The sequence below is a fragment of the Strix aluco genome, chromosome 9 (assembly GCF_031877795.1).
Source record: "Strix aluco isolate bStrAlu1 chromosome 9, bStrAlu1.hap1, whole genome shotgun sequence".
In the NCBI taxonomy this organism is placed as follows: Eukaryota; Metazoa; Chordata; class Aves; order Strigiformes; family Strigidae; genus Strix; species Strix aluco.
Window position 1 is genome coordinate 11,347,985 of NC_133939.1, and position 25,127 is coordinate 11,373,111.

Consider the following 25,127-nt stretch of genomic DNA (forward strand, 5'->3'; position numbering starts at 1 on the left):
GTCAGACGGGATTTTTTTTTTGCCGGTACCTGTCACTGAGACCGCGGGTGGAGCGCCGGGGCCGGGAGGGGGTTGTGTGTGTGCCGGTTCCATTAGAAAGGGAAGAGTCAAACCCCAACCCCACAGGAGCGTTCAGTTCTTGCTCCACCTCCGCAAGGACTTTAACTGGAAGAGGCAAGCGCGGGGGGCTGCGGGCACGGCCGAAGGGCCGTACGCCCGGAGGAGAAAAACCCGCGGGCGCGGCCGTGCGCGGGCCGCCCGCACCGCCCCGCTTGGGGCTGCGGCTCGGCCCGATGAAGCCGCGCGGCCTTCGCCCGGTGCCTGGTGTCGGTTGTTTGAGCCGGGGGCCGGGGCTGCGGGAGCCGCGTCGGGCGGTTCAGCGACAAGGGGCGGGTGTAGCGCCGTGCCGCGCCCCGCCTCGCCCGCAGCGTCGCCCGGGCTCTTGCCCGCTCCTGGGTCGGGATCAGGTTTCCGGCGGGGCGCGGGGGAGGAAGGTGCCCGCGGCCCGGGGCGGGCTGCGCCGGGGCGGCCGCCTCCCCGTCCCCGCCTGCTGGGACCGCGCCCGGCCCCCGCTGCCGCCCCGCGGCCGTGGGCAGTGCCGGCGGCGGGAGGGGGCGCGTCCCTGCGCCACAAGCCGGGGCCGCGGCAGAGCGGCGCGGCGGCGGGCAGGTGCGGCGGGCCGGGGCCGGGGCTGGGGCCGGAGCCGGCGGGTCCGTGCCTCCCCGCGCTGCTCTCCCGCCGTCACCATGAAGGTCGAGTTTGCCCCCATCAACATCCCTCTAAAGAGGAGGATCCAGACAGTCGCCGTGCTACAGTGGATCTTCTCCTTCCTCCTGCTGGGTAACAGCCTTCCTCCCTCCTGCCCTTGCCCCAGAGAGAAAAGGGAAAGAATCGTCTTTTTCCTTAACCAGCGTCACCCGTGGGCATCGGTCTGTCTCACCCTGAGGTTCCACGTGAGAGGAGAGGCGGCCGGGCGGCTCCCCAGCTATCCCCAGGCGGGCAAGAGCATCGCACTTCTGGGCTTGGGCCTTCTCTTCCCTGAAAGCTCTGGATGGCTTTTTCTCTATTTTGGGGTCTATTTCTTTCTGTGGGTTCTTATTCAAATACGAGCTTAAAAAGCTACTGACCGTGTCTTGTCATTGAGACGCCCACTAGGTTTCTGACAACTAACAACTTTTAAGTGAATGTGAGCATAAAGGCTGGTACATGGCAAATGCTGTTTTCATTACTGATTTTGTAAAATAACTTTACTGCAGTTCAATAAAATTCTCATTTAACAAGGTGATAAAAATTAATGAGGATCGACAGTGAACTGGCTTAAATGCAGACACTTCCATAAATTTACGAAAAATGTCCTTTAGGACATGCTTTAGGAAGGTGTTCCTAACAATTTTAATTGGTAAACTTTTTCCACTGATTATTCCTCTACAGTGAATTTTCCTAATAACTTATAGACTCCTATCACTAAGCCTTATTCACAGCAAATCTTACTCTCATGGGTAGTATCTTCAACTTGATAAAATGAGTCACTTGATAAGGTAAACTAAACCTTAACTCTCTGGGACTAGATCCATGGATTGTCTAAATTGGGAAGTGGTTATTGAATAGTCTGTATGGAACAAAACTGTTCTGAGGTATAGAACAACTGACCACCTGTATGTTACTGGAAGTGTTGGAATGTTTTACAGTCAGTCGTCTGTGCTTTAGGACTTACAAGGAGAACAGGAATGTATGTGCGTGTATCTTCCACGTATATCTTGCAAATGTATCATTCAGATGGTGGTCTGATGTCTTTCAGACGATATTTTTTTTTTTGTCAGGTTAGACCACGCAAAAAAGATTTGGGTGTGTGGGGGAAGCACCTTCACCGATTTATCCTTAGCATTTGCCTGTTTTGTTACCTGTAAATTGTATGCGGTTGGACTATAAACAGTTCATGTTTGTGGCTACATTGTAAATAGCCTGTGCTTTTAATTTTCTGTTACTGAATTAGCTCTTGGCATGTGCCCTTATTCCAGTCTAATGATAATCTACTGGAAGTTTAGTGGCAGTGGAAGGAAACAATTTATCCTAGCTTGCTTGGTAACAGCGCTGCTGCAGAAAATTGCGTCCTTCTGTGCTCAGTGTGATCAGGCTGCAGAAAATCCACTCTTGCTGCATTTCAGTGGGAGAAGTAGTCAGCTCTCTTCTGCAGCTGGGTCTGCCTGGGAATAAATGTCAAGGAAAATCAACAAGAAAGTGGTCTTATGGCTGGTTACGTTGTGAGTGCACATGATCATGAAAAAATCTGTTTGCAAGAATGCTGGAATTTTGGTGGACAAATTGATTCTAATAATAATCATAATCATCTGCTTGTGCTTTCATGGGGATGTTTATCTTTAGAGCTATCCAAGGTGACCTTGTTATTTAGTAGGCATACCCTTTCAGTCATAGGACAGTCGGAGTGATCTGGCCAAAAAGTTTCACTTAGCTCCAGGCAAGTTCAGATGGCTGAACCCTAAATGACTTAAAGAAGTGAAAAATGGGTTTGTTTCTGACGTTCTGAATTGTTATTATGTCTGGAATTTTCAGCCTTTTTTTTGTCTGCTGAGCATACAAAGTAAGGAAACATTTTTTGTTTGTAAGCTCTTGAATTCAAAAGTGACGCTTTGAATCATGAAGGGGATGCCCCAGTGCAAGTGAAATACTGTGTGAATTCATCACAGGATAGGTTGGAGGGGTATTTGTTGTTTGGGGGTTGGTATATGACTGGAACTACTTTATATGAAGCAAGATCTTCTGTAAATTCAGTCTTTCTTATGTAAAAATACCTGCATGTGAAAACATAATAACACCATATAACTAATAACTCCATATGATAACTAATGATTCGTATATAGATATAGGGATTCTGTTTAGAGCAATGTATAAATAAATAGGGTACCCCTTAGTGCTTGAAGTTGTCTGTCTAGGTATGTGGTGAGGTGCCATAACTTAATAAAATGGACTGATAGGACTAACAGATAAAGTAAGATAACTCTAAAAACTAGTGCCCTGAAAGGCAAAAGCTGGATTGGGTAATGATATCCTTTAAATCTGGGAAGTGGCATGTGAAAATACGGTTTGGCACACACTAAGCCATAAGGAGAACATGATTACAATTTAGAATCCATAATGTGACTTGGATAGAAGACTCTGAAAATCAAACATTGGTTTTATCTTCCTGGCTGAGACCCTTCAGAGTAGCTGAATTGAATGAAAAAAGCACATTGTGTTGGTCTCTGCCCCTTGCTCTTCAGGCTTGCTTTGTCGTAACGCTGTGTGGTTTGCTGAGACTGTGGAATTGATGATTGAAAATGCCGACTTGCTTGTGTGACTAAAGGCTAGTCACAAGTTGGCCTGAAATACGTATCTGCAATAGTTGTTGAAGAGTGTGAATCTCATCACCACTTGTAGAAAGCAAATCAGTCAACAAATACTGAACAAAGAGCTGCAATAGCAGGGTACAAACAAGAAAATTCTGCTTCTTTGCACAGCATACTGGCCTGGGCTGGGTCAGCGCTACAGATACATTGCTTCTGCTGCAGAGCGTAGGCAGGATAAACATGCCTCTGCCTCAAAAAACTGTACAGATGTGCACAGAATTTCATTATGTACAAAAGGAACCTCTTTAAAATTCTGTAAGTTCCTGTGCTTCCTTCCCGGTTCTGTGCTGCGAGCTGCCAAAGTTCGCCCTCAAGCAGAAAAGAACTTTTCATTGGAGCAGTGATTCTTCTGTTAGTTATCCGGGGGCATGACACCAGAAGCAAAAATAAGTTCTGAAATACTGTATCTAAGGGCTTCTGGATTAGATAAAAGAAATTAACAGTTTCCCACTTTGTGCCAGCTGAAACTGCCATATGGTTTCCTATTTTATGTGCTCAAAGTGCAGCAGACTAAAGTAGTTTAGGTAAAGTTCCATGAAAAAGAGGAGTTCTAAATGGGCTTTCTTCTTTTAAAAGAAGAGTGTTATCAGCCTGGAGTATAGAAAACTAAAGCTATGAAAACTCAAAACCAGGAAACAATAAAATAATGCTGTTTCTTGCCGTATCAAGCAGAAATCCAAAACAGCTTCAGGCTGAAGCATAATTTCAAGTCATTAGTGTTTCAGTGCTGAAACAGCAGATGTATGACGTTTTGCAGTTTCAGAGTACCTACTTTAGAAAAAAAGCTGAAACAGACGATATTGATAGATGTAGTTTTGAGCCTGCAGTTACTGTTATTAGAGGTTCATTGGCTTGGCCAGGGGCTGACAGTGCGGGGCAGGTCTGTCCCCATCCCAAGCTCCTGCAGCACCCACATCGTGCCCACCCGTGAAGCTGTGTGCCGATACCTGCTTGTGATCTCTCTGTGCTGTTGTCTGGCCCGACCCCAGGCAGAGAAAGGAAATCTCAAGCCTGTAAGTGCTGCTAGACTGACTGAGGGTGAGAGCAAAGAGGTTACATTGCTCTCATTTTTGTTCTGTAGGTTTCACGGTGTGTATACACACAAAATAAATTGTCACTGTCAATGAATGCAATGGATGTCCGTGGTGTTTAGCATGAAATCTTTGTTTTTAAGTTTGGAAATACTTTTCTTAAAAACTTTGACTGAATTAATTTTTCTGCAGTTAACAGTATGTCTGATATCCTCCTGTTAGGAAGGAGTGTAGGTTTTCTGTTTCTTGCACCGTAATTGAGCAGCAGTTTACCCTTGGTATGTAAGCGTGCTGCGGGGTGAGCTGTGTGCCTCAGTACTGCACATCTGTGAGTGAGGGTCAGTGTGCCTCAGGAGGTGTTCAGTACCTAGGCAGGAGGTAGATCAAAGGGTTCGTTTAAAGGCAAAACAATTTAAACAAAGAAAAATCAATGGCATTTGGTTTAAGTGCTGCTTTGCAGGTACTTTAGCCTTTTGTTTTTCTTCCTCTCTAATATACACAAATCAAATGACAGCATTTTGGAGAAAATAAAGCTAGAAGGTGAATCCCTGAGCTGCTCTGCCAACTTCTGAGCATGTGATGTGAAAAGGGACAGTGGAATTTGAGCATGTACAAAATCAGAACTAGGTAACTTGGGTGGAGTGGTGGTGTCTTGGTCCAGACAATGAGAGAGAGTTTAACCCGGTGACAAGGACACCAGGATTTTGTTTTGAGACAAGGTGGTGGTAGGGGAGAATGGTGCATCTTCTATGGCTCACTGTCGAGGTCCAGCAGTGGCACGCTGGTCACCCTGGTCTTCTCCTTACTGGGGACCTAGGAAGTGACTGTTGTGCATGCGCCCCTGTGTTTATTTGCAAAATACTTAATAATACAAAATCAGTACATAATAAAAGGTATACTTTAATATGTATGAAGCCACAAAATAATATGCTAAAGACATTGGTGTGTATTAAAGTACATCCTGTTCTCTAGTGATTAAACTTCTGTGCATGTAGCATGTAGGATGAAGCACTCTGTTAATTGAACTTGGCTGGAGACAGTTTTGAGTTGTGGATCTGGCTTCCCCAAAAGAAAAGAAATGATGAAACAGTTGCCACAGAGTGAGATATTGCTGCTGGAATAATAAGCAACTTACATGTTGAGAAAGCCGGTGATGTGCTAAAGCAAAAAATAACCTTTCCCCCAAACATGTCACAATGTTTTGTTATTTGGTGCTGATTTAATTCATCAGCTGTAGCTGGCTAACTAAAATGGTCTCGTTCTTCCTCAAAGCCTTTTTTTAAAAACTCTCTTTTGATACCTAAGAAAACTCAGCTAAGCTCTGTGAGCCTTCCCCAGCAAGCTGGCTGGTATTGCTACTTGTTTTTGTCAGTCTGTGTTCATCTGTCCCTGAAGCTTCTTGCTGGCCCACTAGTAGGGACTGATGTGCGATTGCAGAGGATAACAGGGTACTTACTGATGCTTGACTGACTGGTATTTCTAGGAATGCTACCTCTGTTACCTACATTTTAGGGAGGGAATTTAACCCTGTCTCTGTGTATATGTGTTTGTATCCCTCAAGCATACGAAGAGAAAAATGACTGTGCTGCTTCAGGCCAGAGGCCCTGGCTTGGCAACCTGTATGTGAACATAACTGATAGTGGATGCCTAAGGAGAAATAAAAGAAACAGGAGATACGTAGACTAAATTTGGCATGCTGTCTCAGGATTTGGTAATTAGTAACTTGGGGATTTACTGTATCCAGACCACTCCATCTACAAGTCAATACTGCCTAATGCTGTGTATCTCTAGTTTATCAGTATTTGCCAATGGAAGGTCTGTTTGCTTGGGAACTGGAACCAAATTCCAGAGTAAACAAGCCTTTAAACCAGCCTCCAAACCTTGGCATTTGAGGATTTGTATTTGCTATCGTAGTAGTGTTGAAATACAGGTCCCTTGATAGGAATGCTCAAATATTCTGGTGACTGGATCTCCTAGTTGTGACCAATAAACTGACAAAGGACCTCCACTACAGGAGACTGATATGTATTCAGCAAATGGTGACCTCCTTACCGCCTCGCTCCTGGAGATGGCTACCAAATTCTTGTGGACTTCAACAGTTTTCCAGTGCAGTTAGTTTAAATAAATTCCCAGTTTGTTCTTTGCTGGGGAGTCTATATCTGCCATGGGTAAAAAGTGGCAGCAAGTTCCTGTGATTCTGGTGGAAATCTGTGTCTTGACAGAATTGCACAGGCTAGTAGGCTTTAAACAGGATAGTACTCACATGATGACTCTACTTTTTAAAAAGAGGCTTTCTGTGTAAAAGCTAGAGAGCAGTATTCTGCAGAGACATGAACTTGCTTCCTGTTGCCTTGACAGGTTGCCTCCTCTCAGGTGTTGCCTGTTGTCTCACATCTTCCTTCGGTGGGACTGTTGGAGTCCATTTGCTCTATGTGTTATTTCATTTAAATTTCTATACCTTTCTTTATGATTTAGAAATAATTTAGAAAGTATTTCCAGAAATTAAGGCTGATCTTCACTTTTTTTTTTCCTTTTACCCTAATGAAAGAATCCACTAAGCACGGAAAATAAATTTTTTAATGCCAAAATCAACTTATCAGTGGTACCTTGAGGGACAGTAGAGAGGAGCAAATGTTCATTAGGGATGCAAACACCACTCTGCAATTCTCCTGGTGTGTTACCTCCAATGTTCCATTCCTCAGTCACCCAGCTCGGAGGCATTACTGCTCTGAAGACTGAAGATGAGGAAAGGACTGTTCTGTTGCAGGTACATCAGTGTGGTTGTTGAAGAATATGCCATCTTTCATTTTTTTTCCTTGTGGATGTCAATGTAAGGAATGAGCTTTTCACCTTGCTGTGTGTATTGGTATGCACATGGACTCATAAAGCCCAGAGAAGTACAATATTAAAAATCACATCTCTACCTGTGTATTCCCTAGAAAGCCAGAGGGATAAAGATGTCCTGTTTATCACGTCCTTTGTGGGATGAGGTTCAAATTGCTGGACTCTGAAAGTCTCCAGCTCATTTAAGACATAGGAGCACAGTCTGTTTAGAGAAACCTTTGCTAAGGGCACGGCAGGAACTGGCTCGTCGCTCAGACCTGTCCGAATTGTCGAGAAGCCCGGAGGTCTTGGTGCGAGCCGCTTTGTGTGGCTTTGTGGGGTCCTACGGGGAGCCCGTAGTGCTGGTGGGATTGAGCCGAACGCCCTGGCCACCTAGGATACACCTGCACGGGCCAGACATGGTCTGCGACTGCTCCGAGAGTAATGGCAGGCTTTTCTTCTAGTGGACAATCTTAGATTTGGTGGCCCTCACAATAGATATTACTCAAACATTTTTGACTCCTTAGTAACTGCAAATACATTCAGAGCTTCCAGTATTTCCCCACCCAGCGTGCTGGTTTCCTATTTCCTCTCTCTGTGGTATTTAACTATTTTATGAATTTGGTGCCCACAGCTGTAAACTTAGAGCCTGTTTAATGAGTGAAGCATCAGATGTTCAAACATCATTGGGCGGGACGGCTGCCAGTGGTGCTAGCTAACACTATGTATAATATTTCTCATCCATTTCCTGCAGCTGATGAGTATCCACATGTTGTAAATGGGGAAATGGAGGAAAAGGGATGTAAAGTCTCGTCAACATTGGCTGGCAAACCAGATGTTCAGAGTCCCATGGCAGTGATTTGTCTTTTAATCCATATTGTTTCCCTTTTCCCCACTGTTCCAATACACCACAGAGATACTTTCAAAGCTTTAATTAAAGTTTAAGCAAAAAAATTATGCTTACAGTCTACACTGGAACTACATCCAAGGAGGCAATGATATAGTAAAGTGTTGATTTCCAAGTTGTTCACCTTTTGCTTGGAGTTTGTTTATGAATTTAGGTAAAGTGGTTGCCCTTTATTTACTCACTGTCTTTTCTGAAGGAGAAAACACTGGTCTTGTGCTTAATAGGCTCACTGGTTTTGAGTCATCACTGTTTAACTCCTCTTGCGGGCTGTTAATGGATTGAAATAATGAGGAGGTATGGTAAAAGGAATTTTCTTTGTGTGTCTCATTGCGAATGCAGTAATAGATTGGCTTTGTTCTACGAGATGCTGAGCTCCCCTTAGGAAATGCTGACAAAATACTTATCTTCCTGTACCTTACATGCACGCAGGAACGTGTTCTATCTAAAGCAAAGCAGTGAGCTTGTTGATCTCCTGTATGTTTGTCTGCATAGTATTAAATACTGCTATCTGGCACTTACCACTGCTGATTTAATTAGCTCTCACAGCAAGGATGCTTTGATCAAGAGCACCTTTCAGCTATTTGGCTAGGAAACTAATAGTAAAAAGCCATGTAATTCTGTGCTGAGCCAAAAGTTCTTCTGAAAGGAAGGATAGGAAATACAAATACTTACCAATTTTTGCATAACAACTTGAAATTAATTGATTTGTGGCAAATAAAAACTTGTCATACTTGTTCAAACTTAGACCATGAACTTTGGCATCCTGTCCAGATCAGCATTCCTAGAAATTTATATAGTTTCAGGATCTCTTCTTCAAAGAACAGATAATGACTTTTCCTCAAAATATTTCTGTGCCCTATTTTGAAGTGTTGCTGGTGTGGGATTCCCAGTGGATTCTCCATCCGGAGCAGTGGAAGTGAGTGTCATCTTTCACCCGCGTTACTTGTCCTGCATTAACAATGTTCCCGAGAACTCATTGTTGCAGCTTTTGAGAGTTTTCCACGTCAACTTTGGATGTCTGTGGGCCTCAGTTAGCTGTGGTATTTTTCTAGAGCTCTTACTGAGGTGCTTCTCTGTGCAAGACCAGGACTGCCTGTTTAAGCAGGAAGCAATGAGCTTCTGTACTGATGGTACTGAAGACTGGAGTATCCTTCAAAACAGTAGATTTGATCCTGCTTCTGGTTTTGTTTATGGTTGTTCCCTTCTCCCTTCCTTGGAGCAGATGCAATTCCTTATTTTTCTGCTCATTCCCTGCTGGAAATGAGAATGTTTATCCCTTTTTTCACCTTCTCAGTCTAACCAGCACCTTTCCTTGCTCTGTCTGCTTCTGGATTCTGCAGTAGTTCTCAGTTACCCCATGACAATATATCAATTTCTTTTCTGAAGGCACAGTCAAACTATGCACAAGGGCAAGTTGACAGAAGTTCAGAAAAAATAGTGTTCAGGTTGGAAGAAACACAGAGTGCCCATAGACCCAAGTTAAACTATGAGTTTCAGCAGCTTGAAACCTGCTTGGTATAGGGAATCTGCTGTGAGTTTTCAATGCTCAAGTAATCTCTCTTGAATTAAGCTGATCTTAACTAGGATAAGTGGCTTTTACTGTTGGTCTGTCTGCTTATTTCAAAGTTTTCAGTTCTGGTAATATTTACATTGTGTTAGCCAAATTATTGCCTGATGTACTTCTGTTATTTTTTTACTCCACTCTATCTACATTTGTGTTTAGCTCAATACATTTTTCACTGGTGTAACTCCTTTTAGGAGGTAACAAGATATTGCCCTCGTGAAAGTCAGTCAGTTGTGGGACATGCAAAGTACTACTTCTGCTTTGTAAAATATCACAGAAAAGTGTGTGTTTCATACAACTCTGCCTGTTGAGACATCCAGTGAGGACTGGGTCCTGTTTTGCTAGCCATTGTATAAATACATGATGCTAAAGCCCTGGCTCCCTTGCAAGCCTGGATTTCAGCATCTGCTGAATTACTCTGATTTGTGAGCCTGATGTGTTTTGTTCACAAGACAGAGCGAGCAGACTGCTGCGGGGTGTACTGCAGGGTGGAGAGCAGCAGGTACTGCCCTACTCTGCTTTCAGCTGACTCTGTCCATTGCTGCAAGAGTGCAAAATTCTGCAAGTCCTACAGAGGTAATGTTTCCATAAGGAGTTTCCCTGAATAATTATTTCAGAGTTGAGCCCCAAATAACACATTCTATTTAATCAAACAACTTTTTCTGGCTTTTTGAATTGTGTATAATGCACCTCCTATGTATCACTGTTGTGGTAGGATGTTATAATTCTTATTAACCTGGGTCTGAAAGTATCAGGACTTCAAACTGCTGTTGTGTTCCCAGAGCAATGGTGAATTTCTGCTTACAGGGACATGTTTAGAGACTGAAATGGCACCTTTTGATGTTTTGGTCTTGTCTAGTGCACGTCCTTGGCCAGTCACTGAGCACTCTTCCCAGGCTGCTGTGGCCCCCTTTCCCCTCTTTCCTTCCCTAGCTCTCCTCTCTTCTTCTCACTCACTGGAGCATCACATCTTTGGTAGCTCTTGCTGTCTTCTTTTATTCTGCCTTAGGTAAACCAGATGCTCTCTACCAAACATTAGTGTTCACCCTCACCATGGGGAGAAGACAAGTGTGTTGGTTCTCAGCTTATGCTTTTGTTTTCTTAAAGTAAACCAGCATCACCTTAGGCTTATTCATCCAGTTGTGCAGTAGATTAAGAAACATAGACTGAGGTGATACACCCTTGCTGGTGTTTCACCCTCAGTGTAACAACATTCACGCAATGTGGAATAAGATAACTTCAATTTGTATGCATTTTGAGTAGCATCTGTAATAAAAATTCAAGGTCTTAAAAGGAGACAGGCGTGATTAATGTTTGCTGTGGTTTCCTTTTTTGTCTCTTGTAGCAGAGTTTTGCTGTGGTTTCTTCGTGATCCTGATCCTGGGCAACTTCTGGTTCCTCGCTGTTCTGTACCTGCTGTGGCTCTACCTCGACTGGGAAACGCCATGCACAGGGGGCAGACGGTCCCAGTGGGTCAGAAGCTGGACTGTTTGGAAGTACTTTAGGGAATACTTTCCCATTCACGTGAGTAAAACATTTCTCACAGAACTGTAAACTTTGGAACAGAGACAGCTTGAAGAGCCATGAGCGTGGACAAACATCTAAGACTCATCTTTGGTAAAATTCGAATACTTACTCCAGGGTGAACTTAACTTCTTTTTAAAACACGGGAAGTCTGAGATTTAGTGACAGAAAGGGGCAGGGGCTGATTTTCTACTTGGACTGTTGGGTCACAAAATAGTACCTCAGCACAGTAAATGCTAGACATGGTATCTTGAGACACATCTGTTTAAACCTTGTTCAGCTGTAAAATGGGACAGTAGTTTAAAGTACTCAGAAGGAAACGAATTGTCATCAGTTCTGTGTCCTGTCAATGTTCAATCTCCATACTTGCTTTTTTTTGAGACTCCTTCTTAGGTAAGTGTTATAATGTTCTCCACTGTCTCTATTTTTCAGCTTATAAAAACTTCAGATCTGAGTCCAAATCACAACTACTTACTTGGCTTTCACCCTCATGGGGTCCTGGTAGCTGGAGCCTTTGGAAACTTTTGCACCGGTCCAAGTTTCAAAAATTTATTTCCTGGGCTTACTCCATATCTTCATATCATGCCCATCTGGTTTGGCTGTCCCTTCTTCAGAGAATACATAATGAGTGCTGGTAGGTAAAAGCAGAATGTCTCAGCTGTTGCTCTGTATTACAGCTTCTGCTTCAAATGTAGGGTCTAGTCCTGTACCTATAAATGGTACGTACTTCAGAAGGATCAGCGTTGGTGCTAAATAGTTTTGTTAAACTATACCCCTAAGCTTTTTTTCCTTTCTGTTTTTCTCTTGAACTGTGAGACAGAACTACTGAGTACCAGTTATTTACAAGATGAGGAGGGCATATTAATATATAACATTGTTTAGTCATTGCACAGACATTTGTAAAACAAATTGAGGATGATCTCTTACCTGAAGGGCTTCAAGTCCTACTCACCACAAGTATCTTTCTAGTTGGAAGTTAATTACCTACTTCTGACTGAGGTCTCATATTGCAAATTTGTGTAATTTTGATGGAGATGTAAACTCTAAAGACAGGAACTTTTTCTCTCTGTTCTGAGGAGCATTTGTCATAAAGGGGTGATATTCATGACTGGTACTGCACTAATAAAAGATAAAAATAACAAGCAATAAAGTTTGGGGAACAGAAGAATGTATAATGAAATCAGGACTAGTGTTCTCCCACAGTGGTTTAATACAGGAGTTATTTTACTTAAATTCATTAAACTAGAGCATTTGAGTAAGTATGGTCTGGTGCACAAGAATATGTTTGGGAGACAGAGCTCTAGCTCTTATTCCTGACTGCAACACAGACGCTGTGATTTCAGATAAGCTGTGCAGCTGTTCCATTCATAGAAACATACCTGGGATGTTGTTCAGATTAATATCAGAATTGCGTATCCATGTATACTTCAACATACCAGAGAATGCCTTTCCATGCAAATATTATTTCTGAGAGGATTTTTTCAGGCTTGTAAAGTTAAGGGAGAGGCAGTGGTGGAAAATGACAATTTTAAACATTACCTAGCCTGGAAGTCCGCTTTACACATTTTTGGCATCTTGACCTACAGGAACAAATAGTTACCTGCTAGATGAGAAACAACTTGAGTAAAAAGCATGCTAAAGAACAGTCAGCATTGTAGCTCATTTTTCACAGGTATGTAGCTGATAAACCAGAGGGGTCCTTTGGTATAATGCAGGTTATCAGTCACATTGTAACATACTTGCAAAATCTTCCATGTACTGGGAGCCATGCTCCTAGCACACTGTTTTATCTCTTAGTCTTTTGCTGCCTGTCTCTGAAGCCTCCCAGGCTGCAGTTGTCGTCATTGGGAAGAGCAGTTGCAGCACTACCAAGCTGCTGTGTGAGCGCATGGAACAGTGCCCTGCACGTGGGCTGACATCTCAGCTTCAGCAGGGAGATAAATTTGTCCCGGGGAAAGACAGTGGCTCTTGTTTTCTCTTCCAGAGAAAATGCATGCCAACAGGTGAACGAGATTACTCAAATTATTTGTGAGTCTCAGGTTAGCTGCATTTTTCAGAATAACAGTGACTGTAAAGACATACATGGTAAATGGAAGTAGCTTTTTACTGAGGTCTGAACTTGCTCCAGTAGCAACCTATTCCTCTTGGTTGCCAACTCTCAAAACTAGATCACAGTCATCTTGCCTTTCTTGTGAGATTTTTGTAATCCATGTTGTAATGTCCCTAATGGGGAAAAAAAGAAGGTAGGTAACAGGAGATGAAGGATTTACTTGGTGTCCAAAAGAGCATGCTTTGTTACTAACCCTGTAAAAAACCCCACCAACCAACCAAAACCAACACCAACCCCAAACAAAAAAACCCCAACAAAAGCCCCCAGAAAGTAACACCACAAACTAGACTTGATCTCTAGACTGTCATTTAGACTATATTATTTCAACACAATGTAATTAAACGTGGCTTCTGGGTAAATGGTACCACTATGAGCCTTTGAAGTAAAACTTGTGGCACAAAGGAACTCTGGAGGGGTCAGGCACACATCTGTTAGAAAGGGGATTTTCCAAAGCGTCAAGTTCAGGTCTAAGTCAATGTTAAAGGCTAGTACAGCAGTGTGCCTCTGATTAGAAGTATCAGGATCAGCAGGAGTACCAGGAAAGCTTCACATATTCTATTTTAGCCTAAATAGATTGATGAGTGCCAGATCCTGGTTACCAGAGAATGAGCTGATTCAGTCATCGAAAATGGTACAAGTGAGCCTTTTCTGCTTCTTCTGACGCTGTCATGCCATTGCCTTAGATGGAGCTGCTGCTTTATAGCTTTGAAAAGAACAAAGGGGATCAGCTTGGCACTGTAGATCCGTGTTTGCGTTCACAAGTCCTCTATTCATTCTGTTAAACCCTCTGTGCCTGTGTTTATATGCACCTGCTGTATGGCTCTTGCTGCCTCTCAGCACTATCTGCTGCCATTCAACTCTTCTGTTCTCGGGCACAGAATTGCTCTGAGGGAGAGGTAAGTTGGCAGAAATGCACACTCTTCCCTGAAGATCTCAAAACTGCTGTGACAGGCAAACAGCATTTAGCTCATCAGTGTGAAATCCAAAGATTTACCTAAGACTGAATCTGCTGCAGAGTGAGGGGGTTGAACCCAAATCTTTGAACCCTGCCCTGTGCTGTAATAATTTTGACACATCATTTAGATATTTAAAAATATTTCTTAAATTTCACTGTACTTGTACATGAAGTCCAGTGGTCACTCTTAAAATGTTTGCTTCTGAAGGAATGGTTTCTGCATCCAAGGAGAGTGTCTCATACGTGCTGAATAACAAAGGAGGTGGCCATGCGTCCATCATTGTGATCGGAGGAGCAGAGGAATCTCTGAATGCACATCCTGGAAGTTTAACTTTGAACATCCTCAAGAGGAAGGGCTTTATTAAAATGGCCTTGAAACATGGGTAGGTTTCTCATCTGGACTGCTGTAGTAAGCATGCTTTGAATACAGATTGATTCTTAAATAGTTCATATTATACATATTAAACCATATAATTAGAATTTGAAAGAATTACTTGTCTAAGAACATGCAGATGTCTGGCACAGGAGCCTGTCCATCCACCTAGATCCAATCTGGGAGTGTTGAAAACTCCTTTTGACTTTCATAATTTGTAAGTTGTAGGTGTTATTAGCATATCTTGGTGTTTTGTTTCAGTTGTTTTTTGCACTAGCAAAGAGTAGGAATTATGAAACAATATCAGTAAACCTTGTCTGTTATTGCGGAGTGGGCAGACATGCTGTTTTCTGTTCTGTAAATTGAAGTTCGATAGAAATTTCTTATTGTTTTAAGCAAGCAAAAAAAATACTAGAAAGCTAGGCCCTGTTTTATTAAATAACTGAAAATTGTGGTCTAGGAACATTTGTTTTCACTTTTATTCTAAAGACTTGTTTTTGAAGATTGTTATTTGCAAAAGTAAGTTTCTGGGAATTTTTGGTGAAAATCTCAAGAAAAACAAGCTTATTTTTTATTATCAAACAGTCATCAGTGTATAACTAGACAGATGGTATTAATATCTTTTGAGTGATTTACACAGTATAAGCTATTGTGTTTGTTCTGGACTGGAAACTAGAAATATTGGAACCAATGACTTATTCCTGCTAAGCTTTCTGAACAGCTCCCAGGATTATATATTGACCTGCAAAGCAATGAAAAAAGAAACCAAAGTTAGTCTTGATTGATCTGTAACAGTTTTTTAAGCTATTAACTGGAAAAAAGGTGGTCTCTGAGAAGAAGAGCTCTCTGTTTTCACCCAGGATGCTAAGGTTCGTTTTTTTCTAGAAACTGTTCTGTGTCAAAATTCCGAGAGGGTTTCTTATACTTACCACTAGGAGTCTCATAACGGATCTGTTCTCTAATAGAAAGTAACATTTTAGTCTAATTTGTATCCAGAAACAACACTTGTGTGGATTTAAATTAGGACTTTAGTGCCTAAATTAGGACTCCAGTGCCTAAATGAGTCTTTACGCTGATTCGTACAGTGGGATCCTAAACACTATCAGTAGCTTTTATTTTTTTAACCATAAAATTGAGAAGAATATTTAGGTGCACTTTTTTTGAGCATGTCCATGAATGTCTGATCTGTCAGATCACAAAGGCTGGTGTTTATCTCTCATCTAAACTGATTTGGATTGAGAAACTAGATACACCTGTGCCTCTCATGACCTTGATTTCAAAAGTATCGCCAACAGACAACAACAATATCAGGACACTTACAAAACACAGGAATGGCCAGTTCTTTCGCTATGAAGTCCTTTGTTTCAAAGGATGGTCCTTCTCTTTCTTAAAGAGGCTTAGTTGTCTGGAGCCCCCAGCAGGGTGATAATGCCTGCCTCTGCCCAAGTGAAACCTACACCTCACACCTTAACCACCAGGCTACAAGTCATTCTAGGGCTGAGCACGGCAAGAAAAACCACTTCTACGTGAAGCGTAGGAATCCTGACTTCATTTCTATACAGCAGGGCTATGGGACAGTATGACTTAACAGTTAGAGCTTTTGCAGCACTGTCAGCGGTCCTGAGCTCTTGCCCAAAGACTCTGCATCCAGTAATTGCTTCTGGTTTTAACATTTTGTTTCTAACAATTAACAAAATGTGAAACAAGCTTCCAACTCATGGAAATGAAAGGGTGAGGGAGGCTTGCAGGACACAGATGAGAAGAACCACCTGCCGTCAGTGCCTGCGTATGTTTCTGGTGCTTGTGATCTACAGCATCACATATCAAGAGAGGAAGGGGCAATGCAGAGACCAGGGGCAACACAGAGACCTGTGCTCTCTGGCCCTGGCTCTTGTACTGCCCGCACGGAGAAGCTGTGGTTCCTCAGCTAGGAACTTGTTAGATGTGGCCTGAATATGTCAGCAGAAGTCCTCTGCACTTCTGGAAAAGACACATTGGTCCAAGGTAGTACAGATACCTGATAATGAAGTGAAGAAATCCTGAAGACATGAAACAAATGATGAATCAGCTAACTTATCTTTAGTTTCACAATCATAAGTTACTTATTTCTCTGTCTCAACCTCCTACATAGCATCTTGCAAAAGCTTTCACCAGATTAAAACAAATCCCACAGTCTCCAGGTGCTATTGCACCACAAGATGCTTCTGTTTGTCTTAGTGTTGTAGTAAAAAGTGGAGTATTTACACAGCCACAGTATGTACCAGACTTTCCGATATTTCCTTTACAGGTGGCTAGGTGATTATATGCTCTATTTGGGAAAGAACCTTTGAGCAGACATTAGACAGAACAGTGGGTGGGAATGGTATTCTGGGGGGGTCCTCAGGCTTGAGAAGCTGTTGAAGCAGTTGTTTTTTCCATACAGGTGGGTTTTGATTGTCCACAGTACTTTCCAGCCAGCTCTGTCCTCAGTGCATCCTCCTCAGGCATTCAGAGCTCTGCAGTAATTCATCCCAACAATATTATATCAATGCTGCTATTTTACAGTAAGGTTTTTCTCAAAGATACTTTGGGCTGAATGGAGCTAAGGTATAGAAGCTAAGACTTAAGTAAAGCAAATAAAACATCTCTGTATCCCTCAGAGACTGCTTAGGATTACCCTGCTCTTTTTTCTTTAAACTCTGTAGAATACTATTTAATGAAACTAAGCATGAATAAAAAAGCATACTGCAGCCAAAGTTTTAAATATAATGGTGGTTTTGCCTGTTGGAGACAACTGCACTGATTCCATCCGCCTAAGTAGTTTGTCCAGGAGCTAGTCAGCGCCTTTCCTCCCAAGCCAGTTCATGAACTGAATAAGAATTCATTAGGCTGTGCAGGAGCCAAAGTGAGTTAGTCTAATTTCTGTGGGTAGGATTTGACCTCTGGTAATAATGGATTCAGGCTAGTGTTTTTGAAGAGGTCTGGAGGAAGCAGGATTTCACTGGGAATTGGACAGCAGAGGAATTTGGCATTGCACTCATGTCTGTAAGGATGTCTGTTTTTTATCACGGTTTTTGTGCTGAAATCAAGTGTGTGCATTACTCCAGTCAAAAGGCAGAGGCAAGCCAAGATCTGGTTTTGACGCCACCCGGCTGGGAGCATTATAAGGTTAGCAATGAGGCTTCTTTGCTTGCCAAGGGAGAAAATGCAACGGCACAAAGGTGGACTTGCTGAAATAGTGGTGGATAAGATCATAATCATAATTATGATATATACAGTTATTGATTTTTATGATTATAGACAGTCATAAAAGGTTGTGACGTGTAGCAACCAGCCAAATACTGCCCAAAATCTAGTTGCTAGTTATATGCCAATCACTTCTATTTTTTAAAACCCCAAAAACCCAAAGCAGCTGCGTATCAGAAGAGTTGAATGCCTGTTGCTGTTGAAGTCTACAGCTGCCAAAGCTTTCTGTGCTGGTTATTGTGAAACCATTTCCACACTGCTGGTGTGAACCGCAGTGCAAGCGGAGGCTGCTGCGGGATTCTCAGTGCGTTCACTGTTTTACAGGGCTCATCTGGTCCCGGTGTTTTCCTTTGGTGAAAATGAACTATTCAAGCAAGTTGCAAACCCCAAAGGTTCATGGCTCAGAAATGTACAGGAGAAGTTGCAAAAGATAATGGGCTTTGCTTTACCGCTATTTCATGCTAGAGGAGTATTTCAGTACAGTTTTGGCTTGATACCTTACAGGCAACCTATTCATACTGTTGGTAAGTTCCCTGTACCTTTTCTAATGCTTTTGCAAATGTTTAACAATGCATAAGGGTGCTACTAATATCTGTGTAAATATGTAAGTCTGTTCTACCAGAAACAATTAGTTACTCTGCATCTCAAGCAAGTATGTGAGGCTTAAATATTTCCTTTTTTTTTATTTTTAATTCCTGTCCTCCCCCAAATAAAAGAGGGGATTCTTTTCTCCCTTTCTCCTTTCTGTCCCAGGCCAAGTCTTATTCTTCATTTGCAGTTATGCACAGGCTTGTATCCTCAGCCATCCTCAAGGAAACCCAAGGGGCTCTCCAGTCTGTACCAGAGGGCTGTCACAGCTCTGCAGCTGTTGCTGTGGATTCGGGATGCTGCAGTTATTTTGTAAGATTCCCGGCACCTTTCTTAGCCTGGCAGAGGAGCATTGAGAGCATGCATGCCACGTCGACAGGCAGTTTGGAAGAGAGTTTTTTCTCCAAAAGCTTTCATCCCTGGTCATCTACTCTCACTGGAGTGTAGGACTGAATGTCTTTTGGTTTTTAATGGCTTGAACTAATGCTATTGACAACCACACCTTTAAAAAAGTTGTGCTGGGCATCATGCGAAGGGAATAGCTGGCTGTCTTTATATTTTGGATAAATCATTTTTAGACAGGTTCTGAGCTGAGTGAACTTATGAAGCCTGTTTCTACAGAAAAGTAAATTGAGCTTTTCTGGTATTCCACAAGGGATGTTTAAGAAGGCCCTCCATTTCATGGAGGGATGATTTGATTTTAGTATGGATCAAATAAAAATGTTTAAGACAAAAATGTAGCTCCTCTTATGTTAAACTTCATGCACCGCTCTATCTTATCAGTGCATATAGTTAAATGTTTTAGAAAAGGTTTCATTTATAAAGCCCACATTGTGCACAGGCAGGCTAAAGATGACACTTATTTTAAAGCCAAAAAGTTTCTGAAGCATTGGAATGAGAGCAATGTATTTTCTGCAGTTTTTCCTTGGGCTGATGACATCAAGACTGTTCTGAAGCTTAAAATGTCTTTCAATTTGAGGCAGATCTTCATCATTGTAATATTTACTGCAAGGACAGAGATGGTTCATGGCTAAAGCACAGGAGTGCTTCAAACCAGCAAGACCAGAGTCTTGCAACAGAATTTGTTGTATGATCTCAAGAAATCCCTTACCTTTGGTGTTCCTATTTCCTCGGTTTTGAAAACTATCACTATGTCCCTTCATTCTCATGGAGGGGTTCTTGGTATGGCTCAACACAGCTTTGAAAGTGTTAGCTCAGCTCCTGAAAGCTACAGAGTCACGTTGAGCTCCACCCAAGCCGGTTAGCCCTGCTGACAATGTGGCCCGGTATCGGTGTTTCCTCCTGGTTCAGAAGCTGTCCTAAAGCAAGGAGATGCAGTTCAGCAAAACCAAAGTCCATGAAGTCTGAGTGTTTTGGGCTTGACAAGTGAAGTACTTATTCCTCATAATTATTACTGCTTTTCAGAAATAGAATCAACTCTAAAATACCAAATTAAGCAGGTTGCTTAAAGCTGCACAGAAAATTAGAGATGAGTATAGTTTCCAATTGCACAAGAAACCTCCACTCTTAGGAGAAGAGACTGCTGCAGAAGGGCTTGGGGGTTGTTTGGTATTTCCAGTCATGCTTCTGGAAATCCTGGATTGGATGTGTATTGATTTCACACCCCCTAAGATATTGCTTCATCCAGGGCTGGGTTCCCACCCCTAGCCATGTAAAGTCTGAATTTCAGCACCGTGTGGGGCGCAAGAGCTGTTGGCAGCTGAAGTTGCAGCAGGAAAATGCAGAATCAGCCCCTTTGTGGTTCTGGCTAGGCTTCCCTTCCCTTCAGTCAACACCATCCAATTTGAAGTGGCAACATCTGTTGAAAGAGATTTTCAGGTGCCTTTGTAAAAGCTCCCGAGGGGGGTGCTTTTCACCCTCTGCTTTTCTACAGATTTCCTCTGTAATCTTGGTTGGGTCTGTTAAGCTCTCAGTGCCTCCAGTGCGAGAACAGCTGTCAAAATCTGTAGTGACTGAACAACACAAGGAAGACTGAGATCATGGGAAGCTTTTCTTAGCATATTGCAGGCTTTTTAGCCATAGCTTTTTTTCAGAGGAGTCTGCCCTCTGGACTTTGTGGAATTACCTTCCGCGCTCCCTCTTGCTCCGACAGAGCAGGCATCAGGCTTTGCGCAGTGCCTGGAGAAGACGTCGGTTGGAATGATATTTGTTGGCAATGGATGGTTCAAAGACACCCTACAGGTTTTGGGGGTTTTACATGCTACCACTCCCTAGGCTGAGGTAGCCAACAGCATTTCTGGTGCTGGTGCAGCAATACCCATTTTGAATAAATCAGAAGATACCTGTATTTTCTTCAGTCCTGTTCATGTGGCTGTGTGCTTGAGGGCACCACTGTCCTCTTAGGCATGTCCCTCACATTGGATAACTTTATTATTCAGTTCAGAACAGAAGATGGTGAGAAGGTAAATTTTTTTAAATGCTATTTTGAACTTGTGGAATATGACCCTGATGGCAAGACAACACATAGCCCATGGGATTGTATGTTGAAGTGTAAACTGCTCCTTCAGGTTAGAGCTTAACTCTCTTCTCATTTGCTCTTTTGCTGCCAAACTGAAATGATGGGTTTTTTCAATTAATTTTACCCAAACTTGAGCAAAAGGAAGTGGAGATGGAGACCCAGGGCTCAGATTTGTGAAAGGCAGGATCAGGCCCCAGGGCAAGAGAATTGCCATGTAATTCAGCCACCTCGCTGGGAGCTGTGGTGGAGCTGTTACAGCAGGGAGAAAGAGACATCAGTGAGGCTAATGCTGCTGTTGTGTTTGATTTACAGTGGGAAGCCCCATCCCTGTAAAACGGAACTTGAACCCCACCACTGAAGAGATTGAACAGCTACATGCATTGTATCTACAGAAACTAAGAAAATTATTTGAAGAACACAAAAGAAATTATGGGATCCCTGAGCATAAGTCTCTCATCTTTGAGTAGCAAATTACGATTTGTAATTCCAAATCTCATGGAAAAAAACAGTGTATGCTGAAAGATGTCTTTCTTGCAATATGTATTTTGCAATCTGTAATTATCCTTGGGTAAGGAATAATTTTAAGAGGGATTATTAGATGATTTATTGATTTTTATCTTACTTCTGGGAAAAAAGAAAAAAAAATCATTGGGTGTGAGCCTCGAAGCCAGTGCTGTTTTGAGTTGTCCTTTTAGGTTCATCTGTACCAGAAATGCTAGTGAGAGACTCCATACAGATGTTCCTGCCACCATGGTACCTAACCATAGCTTCAGCAGAGGAAATTGCCCCAGCATGAGATCACAAGCAGGAGAAGTATAAACTCAAGAAGTCTTTGATTAGAAGTTGAGAGACTTACCAGCATGTATCAAACATGACATCATGTTGGTTCTCTGAATATCAGAAAACCCTGCTGCTCTTCCATAGAAATGAAGGTGTACTTTTTCAGCAGATGGCTATCATAAGCCATTTGCATGTGAATTCAAGAACAAATAGGAGCTTTCTGCCCTAAATAGGCAGAAGTGTTTTGTCCAAGTTACGGAGCAGAGCAAACCAAACCCTCTGTTTGGAGGAGAACAGTGTGTTGAGTTTTCTGTGTGCATGTATATGCTGATGGGTGGGAAGCACTGAATGATGTGACTTTTTGGACAAGCTGTGCTTTGGATCATTAGTTTGGAAGATGAAGCAGCTTTGGTAGTTTCAGCCTCAGAGGATCTGGCAGGCACAGGACAGGAGAAATGTACCGAGAAAGCTAGTAGGGGAATCATGTGAACTTTACATCTTGTGCAAATTAAAAATGGTCATATGCCGAGCACTTTCACAGAAGCAAGGGGAGCCCAGTTTGTTCAGTCTAGTTCTGAAAGGTCACCAAGAAAAGCATCCTTGGTCTATGTCTTTTTCATCCCTACTGTTAGGTGTGGGGAATTATGTGGAAAGCTGTGCTGCAGTGTGACACAGTTGTAGTTGCCAAGGCAGTGTGAGCACAGCTCTAGGGTACAGCAGGTTAAGAGGATGCTTTATATACAAACCAGGTGCCTAAATTTGAGAGGTTTATCCTAAATGTAGATATCCGTTTAAGAAAAAAAAATCTTAGCCAAACTCTTTTTCAGTTAAAATGCCTAGATGTTAGAGATGATGGTGTGTGAAGGAATTAGAGTATATTATTGAATATTTTTACAAGATAAATCCATGTATTTGTAAATGCTTTTTATCTGCATATGGACTTTGCAGATCTGGTTTTATCAAAGTGTTTGGTTTGTTTTAAGCAGTTTTGGTGCCTGACTATTACATCAATTAGGTGCTTTGATAGGACATGCACAAGGCTTGTCACGCAGCCTGGGGCATCTGCACCTGGGTCAGTTCAGCACTGGGGTGCTCCAGGAGTAGCAACACTGGCTCCACACTGGACACATTGTGTGCTTGCTGGGCTGGAGTCTCCTGTCAGAAGAAACGCAGGTGGGACTTTGGGAAAAAGTTAAAACTCTGGAATGAAAAGATCTTAGCAAGATGAAGGTCATTAAAGAAAAGAGTGGAAATATCTTGACTCCTATGGAGTGAACCCCTAATGAACCAAAGCTAAGTGAATGTATACCAGAGTGGATGTGTGTTGATCTGATGTGCTGCAGCAACAGGTTGGTTTTCTTAGGAGACCTACCTGTCATTCAGAGGTGACCAGCACTGAGCCAGTGAATCCTGCTTCCGCTTTCTCTAGGATGACAGATGTCTTTCTGGGAGCTAGGGCTGGAATTCACAATGCCTGAAGAAGTAGCCTCTCTTCCCTGAGAGACTGCTGTCAGTGTGCCCACAATTCACCTCTGCTCTGCTTGAGCTTTCTTGGTGCCCCATGTGCTTGCCCTCCCTTCCCATGCCTTTGCTGCCTGGTGTAGACATCTTACTCCTCACCCTCTGTACATCTTTCCCTGGGTTAAGATCTCTGAAGGACTATGTATGCATACAAAATACTGAGTGGTGGCTTATCGTTCAGCAGATACGGGTTTTAGGAGCAGGGCTTGAAAAGAGGAAGCGCCAGAACTGTGCATGTTTAACATGAGTTTAAGATCAGGATTGTTTCAGCTCTTGGAAGGGCGTGTGTCTAGGGAGGTCAAACATGGGAGGTTTGATACCTGGGAAGAGGTCTCCCTGAGGACTGTAGTAAGTGATGAGCCCTGAGTAGTTATTTTTGCTTAGCCAGCTGTGTGAAATTTCCTTTGGATTTGTTTTTTTGCTGCCTGCCCTGATGAGTAGTGCTGATTATTCACGAAAGAAGAATTTGGAGTCTGTGTCAGGCTGTTCTCTCCTAGATCATCTGCTCTAATGAGATATTTCCTCTCATTCTCAGTCTGCTCTTTTCCCATTATCTTAATGATATAGACGCTCAGGATGTAAATTTAAAAGCATTAGCGTTGGGTTGAGGATGGGAAATAACAATGGATCATTGTTGATCAAATTAGCCAAAACTTTTAGGGAATATGCAGATACTGATTTTGGGGCAATATCTGGTCCAGAAGGTACCCTACAAACAGGCTTACCTCTGAATTCCATGAGAAAATTGTGGGCTCTGAATACCATCCATAACTGGCACAGTTAGAACAAGTAGGGATTGTGTTACTCTGACTACTGAAATTTTCATTGCTTTGTAACACAGGAAGATGGAGGAAAAAAGGAAACCAAAATCTCTGAGTTACTTAAATATATAATATTGCTCAATAACTGCTGCATATTGCTTAGGATGGTCCTTCCAAACTACCTTTTATTAACAAATTGTCTAGTTTATCTAGGACTATTTTAAAACAGAGTATCAGTCTCTAAACCTTATAGGTATGGTGTCATCTAAAACTGCAGTCTTCAGCTGCAGTTCATGCTTGAGAAAGCAAGAGCACACAGCTAGTAGGAATGGTGACACCTTCCTCCCCCAGCTGTGATTAGAAGAATGGGGTAGTGCTCAGATTTCTGGTGGGATGTCCACACTTACCAGGGCCTGCTTTGTGCTGTGTTTCTCTTTGTGCCTTTTAATGACACAGGTAATCCCAGGGAAGCTAGTCATCTATCAACAAGATAGATGCTCTGCCTCTACACTGTGCAAACGCTGCCTCCCCAATGTGCTCGTCGTGATGACAGTGCCTGCCTGTTCCCTTGGGGGTGAACATCTCTGCCAAATTTTGTTTACAGAAAGTCAATCCTCAAGAATTTTTTCTTTGTGAACTACAAAGTGTGTTTTACACTTTGTAATTTTTTATGGTGCCTGTAAAATATGAATGTCAGCTGTTTCAATGATAGCTGTGGCAAGGAGGTGCAAGATAATAAAGATTTGTACCAAAGCGTTCTTGTGTTGACTGGAGTTCAAATCTGCATCACTGCTGTTGGGTAAGGGCTTCATCCCTCGGACCGTAGGAGCCTGACTGAACTCAAGAGGTCGTCTGAAACTGGCTATAAGGCTGTGGTTATAACATGCTGAGAAACCAGGGGAACAGGGAAGATGGATGGATTGCTTGCTGCAGTCTTCTGAGGCATCACCTGAAGCCAGGTTCCTGCTGGCAGTCCCAAAGGGGCTGAGGAAGAAGATCCACGGCAGGGAAGGGCCGGGCTGCAGCAGCCCACAACCAGGAACGCAGGGCCAAGGGGTGCTGCAGGGAGGCCAGAGCACAGG

The 25,127-nt window shown here is 42.7% G+C and overlaps 1 protein-coding gene across 1 annotated transcript; it reads left to right on the forward strand.

Moving 5' to 3' along the window:
- MOGAT1 (monoacylglycerol O-acyltransferase 1) lies at positions 1-24,798 on the forward strand. The gene is made up of 6 exons (XM_074833688.1): positions 1-840; positions 11,075-11,253; positions 11,686-11,887; positions 14,527-14,701; positions 18,241-18,440; positions 21,296-24,798. The coding sequence occupies exons 1-6, from the start codon at positions 294-296 to the stop codon at positions 21,448-21,450; spliced, it is 1,458 nt and encodes a 485-aa protein (XP_074689789.1). The 5' UTR covers positions 1-293; the 3' UTR covers positions 21,451-24,798.
- The last annotated feature ends 329 nt before the right edge of the window (positions 24,799-25,127 follow it).

Excerpts from the sequence above, each read along its gene's own strand:
- MOGAT1 (XM_074833688.1), top strand. The coding sequence starts at position 294 with ATGAAGCCGCGCGGCCTTCGCCCGGTGCCTGGTGTCGGTTGTTTGAGC. Across the intron at positions 11,254-11,685 it reads GGGAATACTTTCCCATTCAC|CTTATAAAAACTTCAGATCT; the intron begins GTGAGTAAAACA and ends TCTATTTTTCAG. Across the intron at positions 11,888-14,526 it reads AGAATACATAATGAGTGCTG|GAATGGTTTCTGCATCCAAG; the intron begins GTAGGTAAAAGC and ends TTGCTTCTGAAG.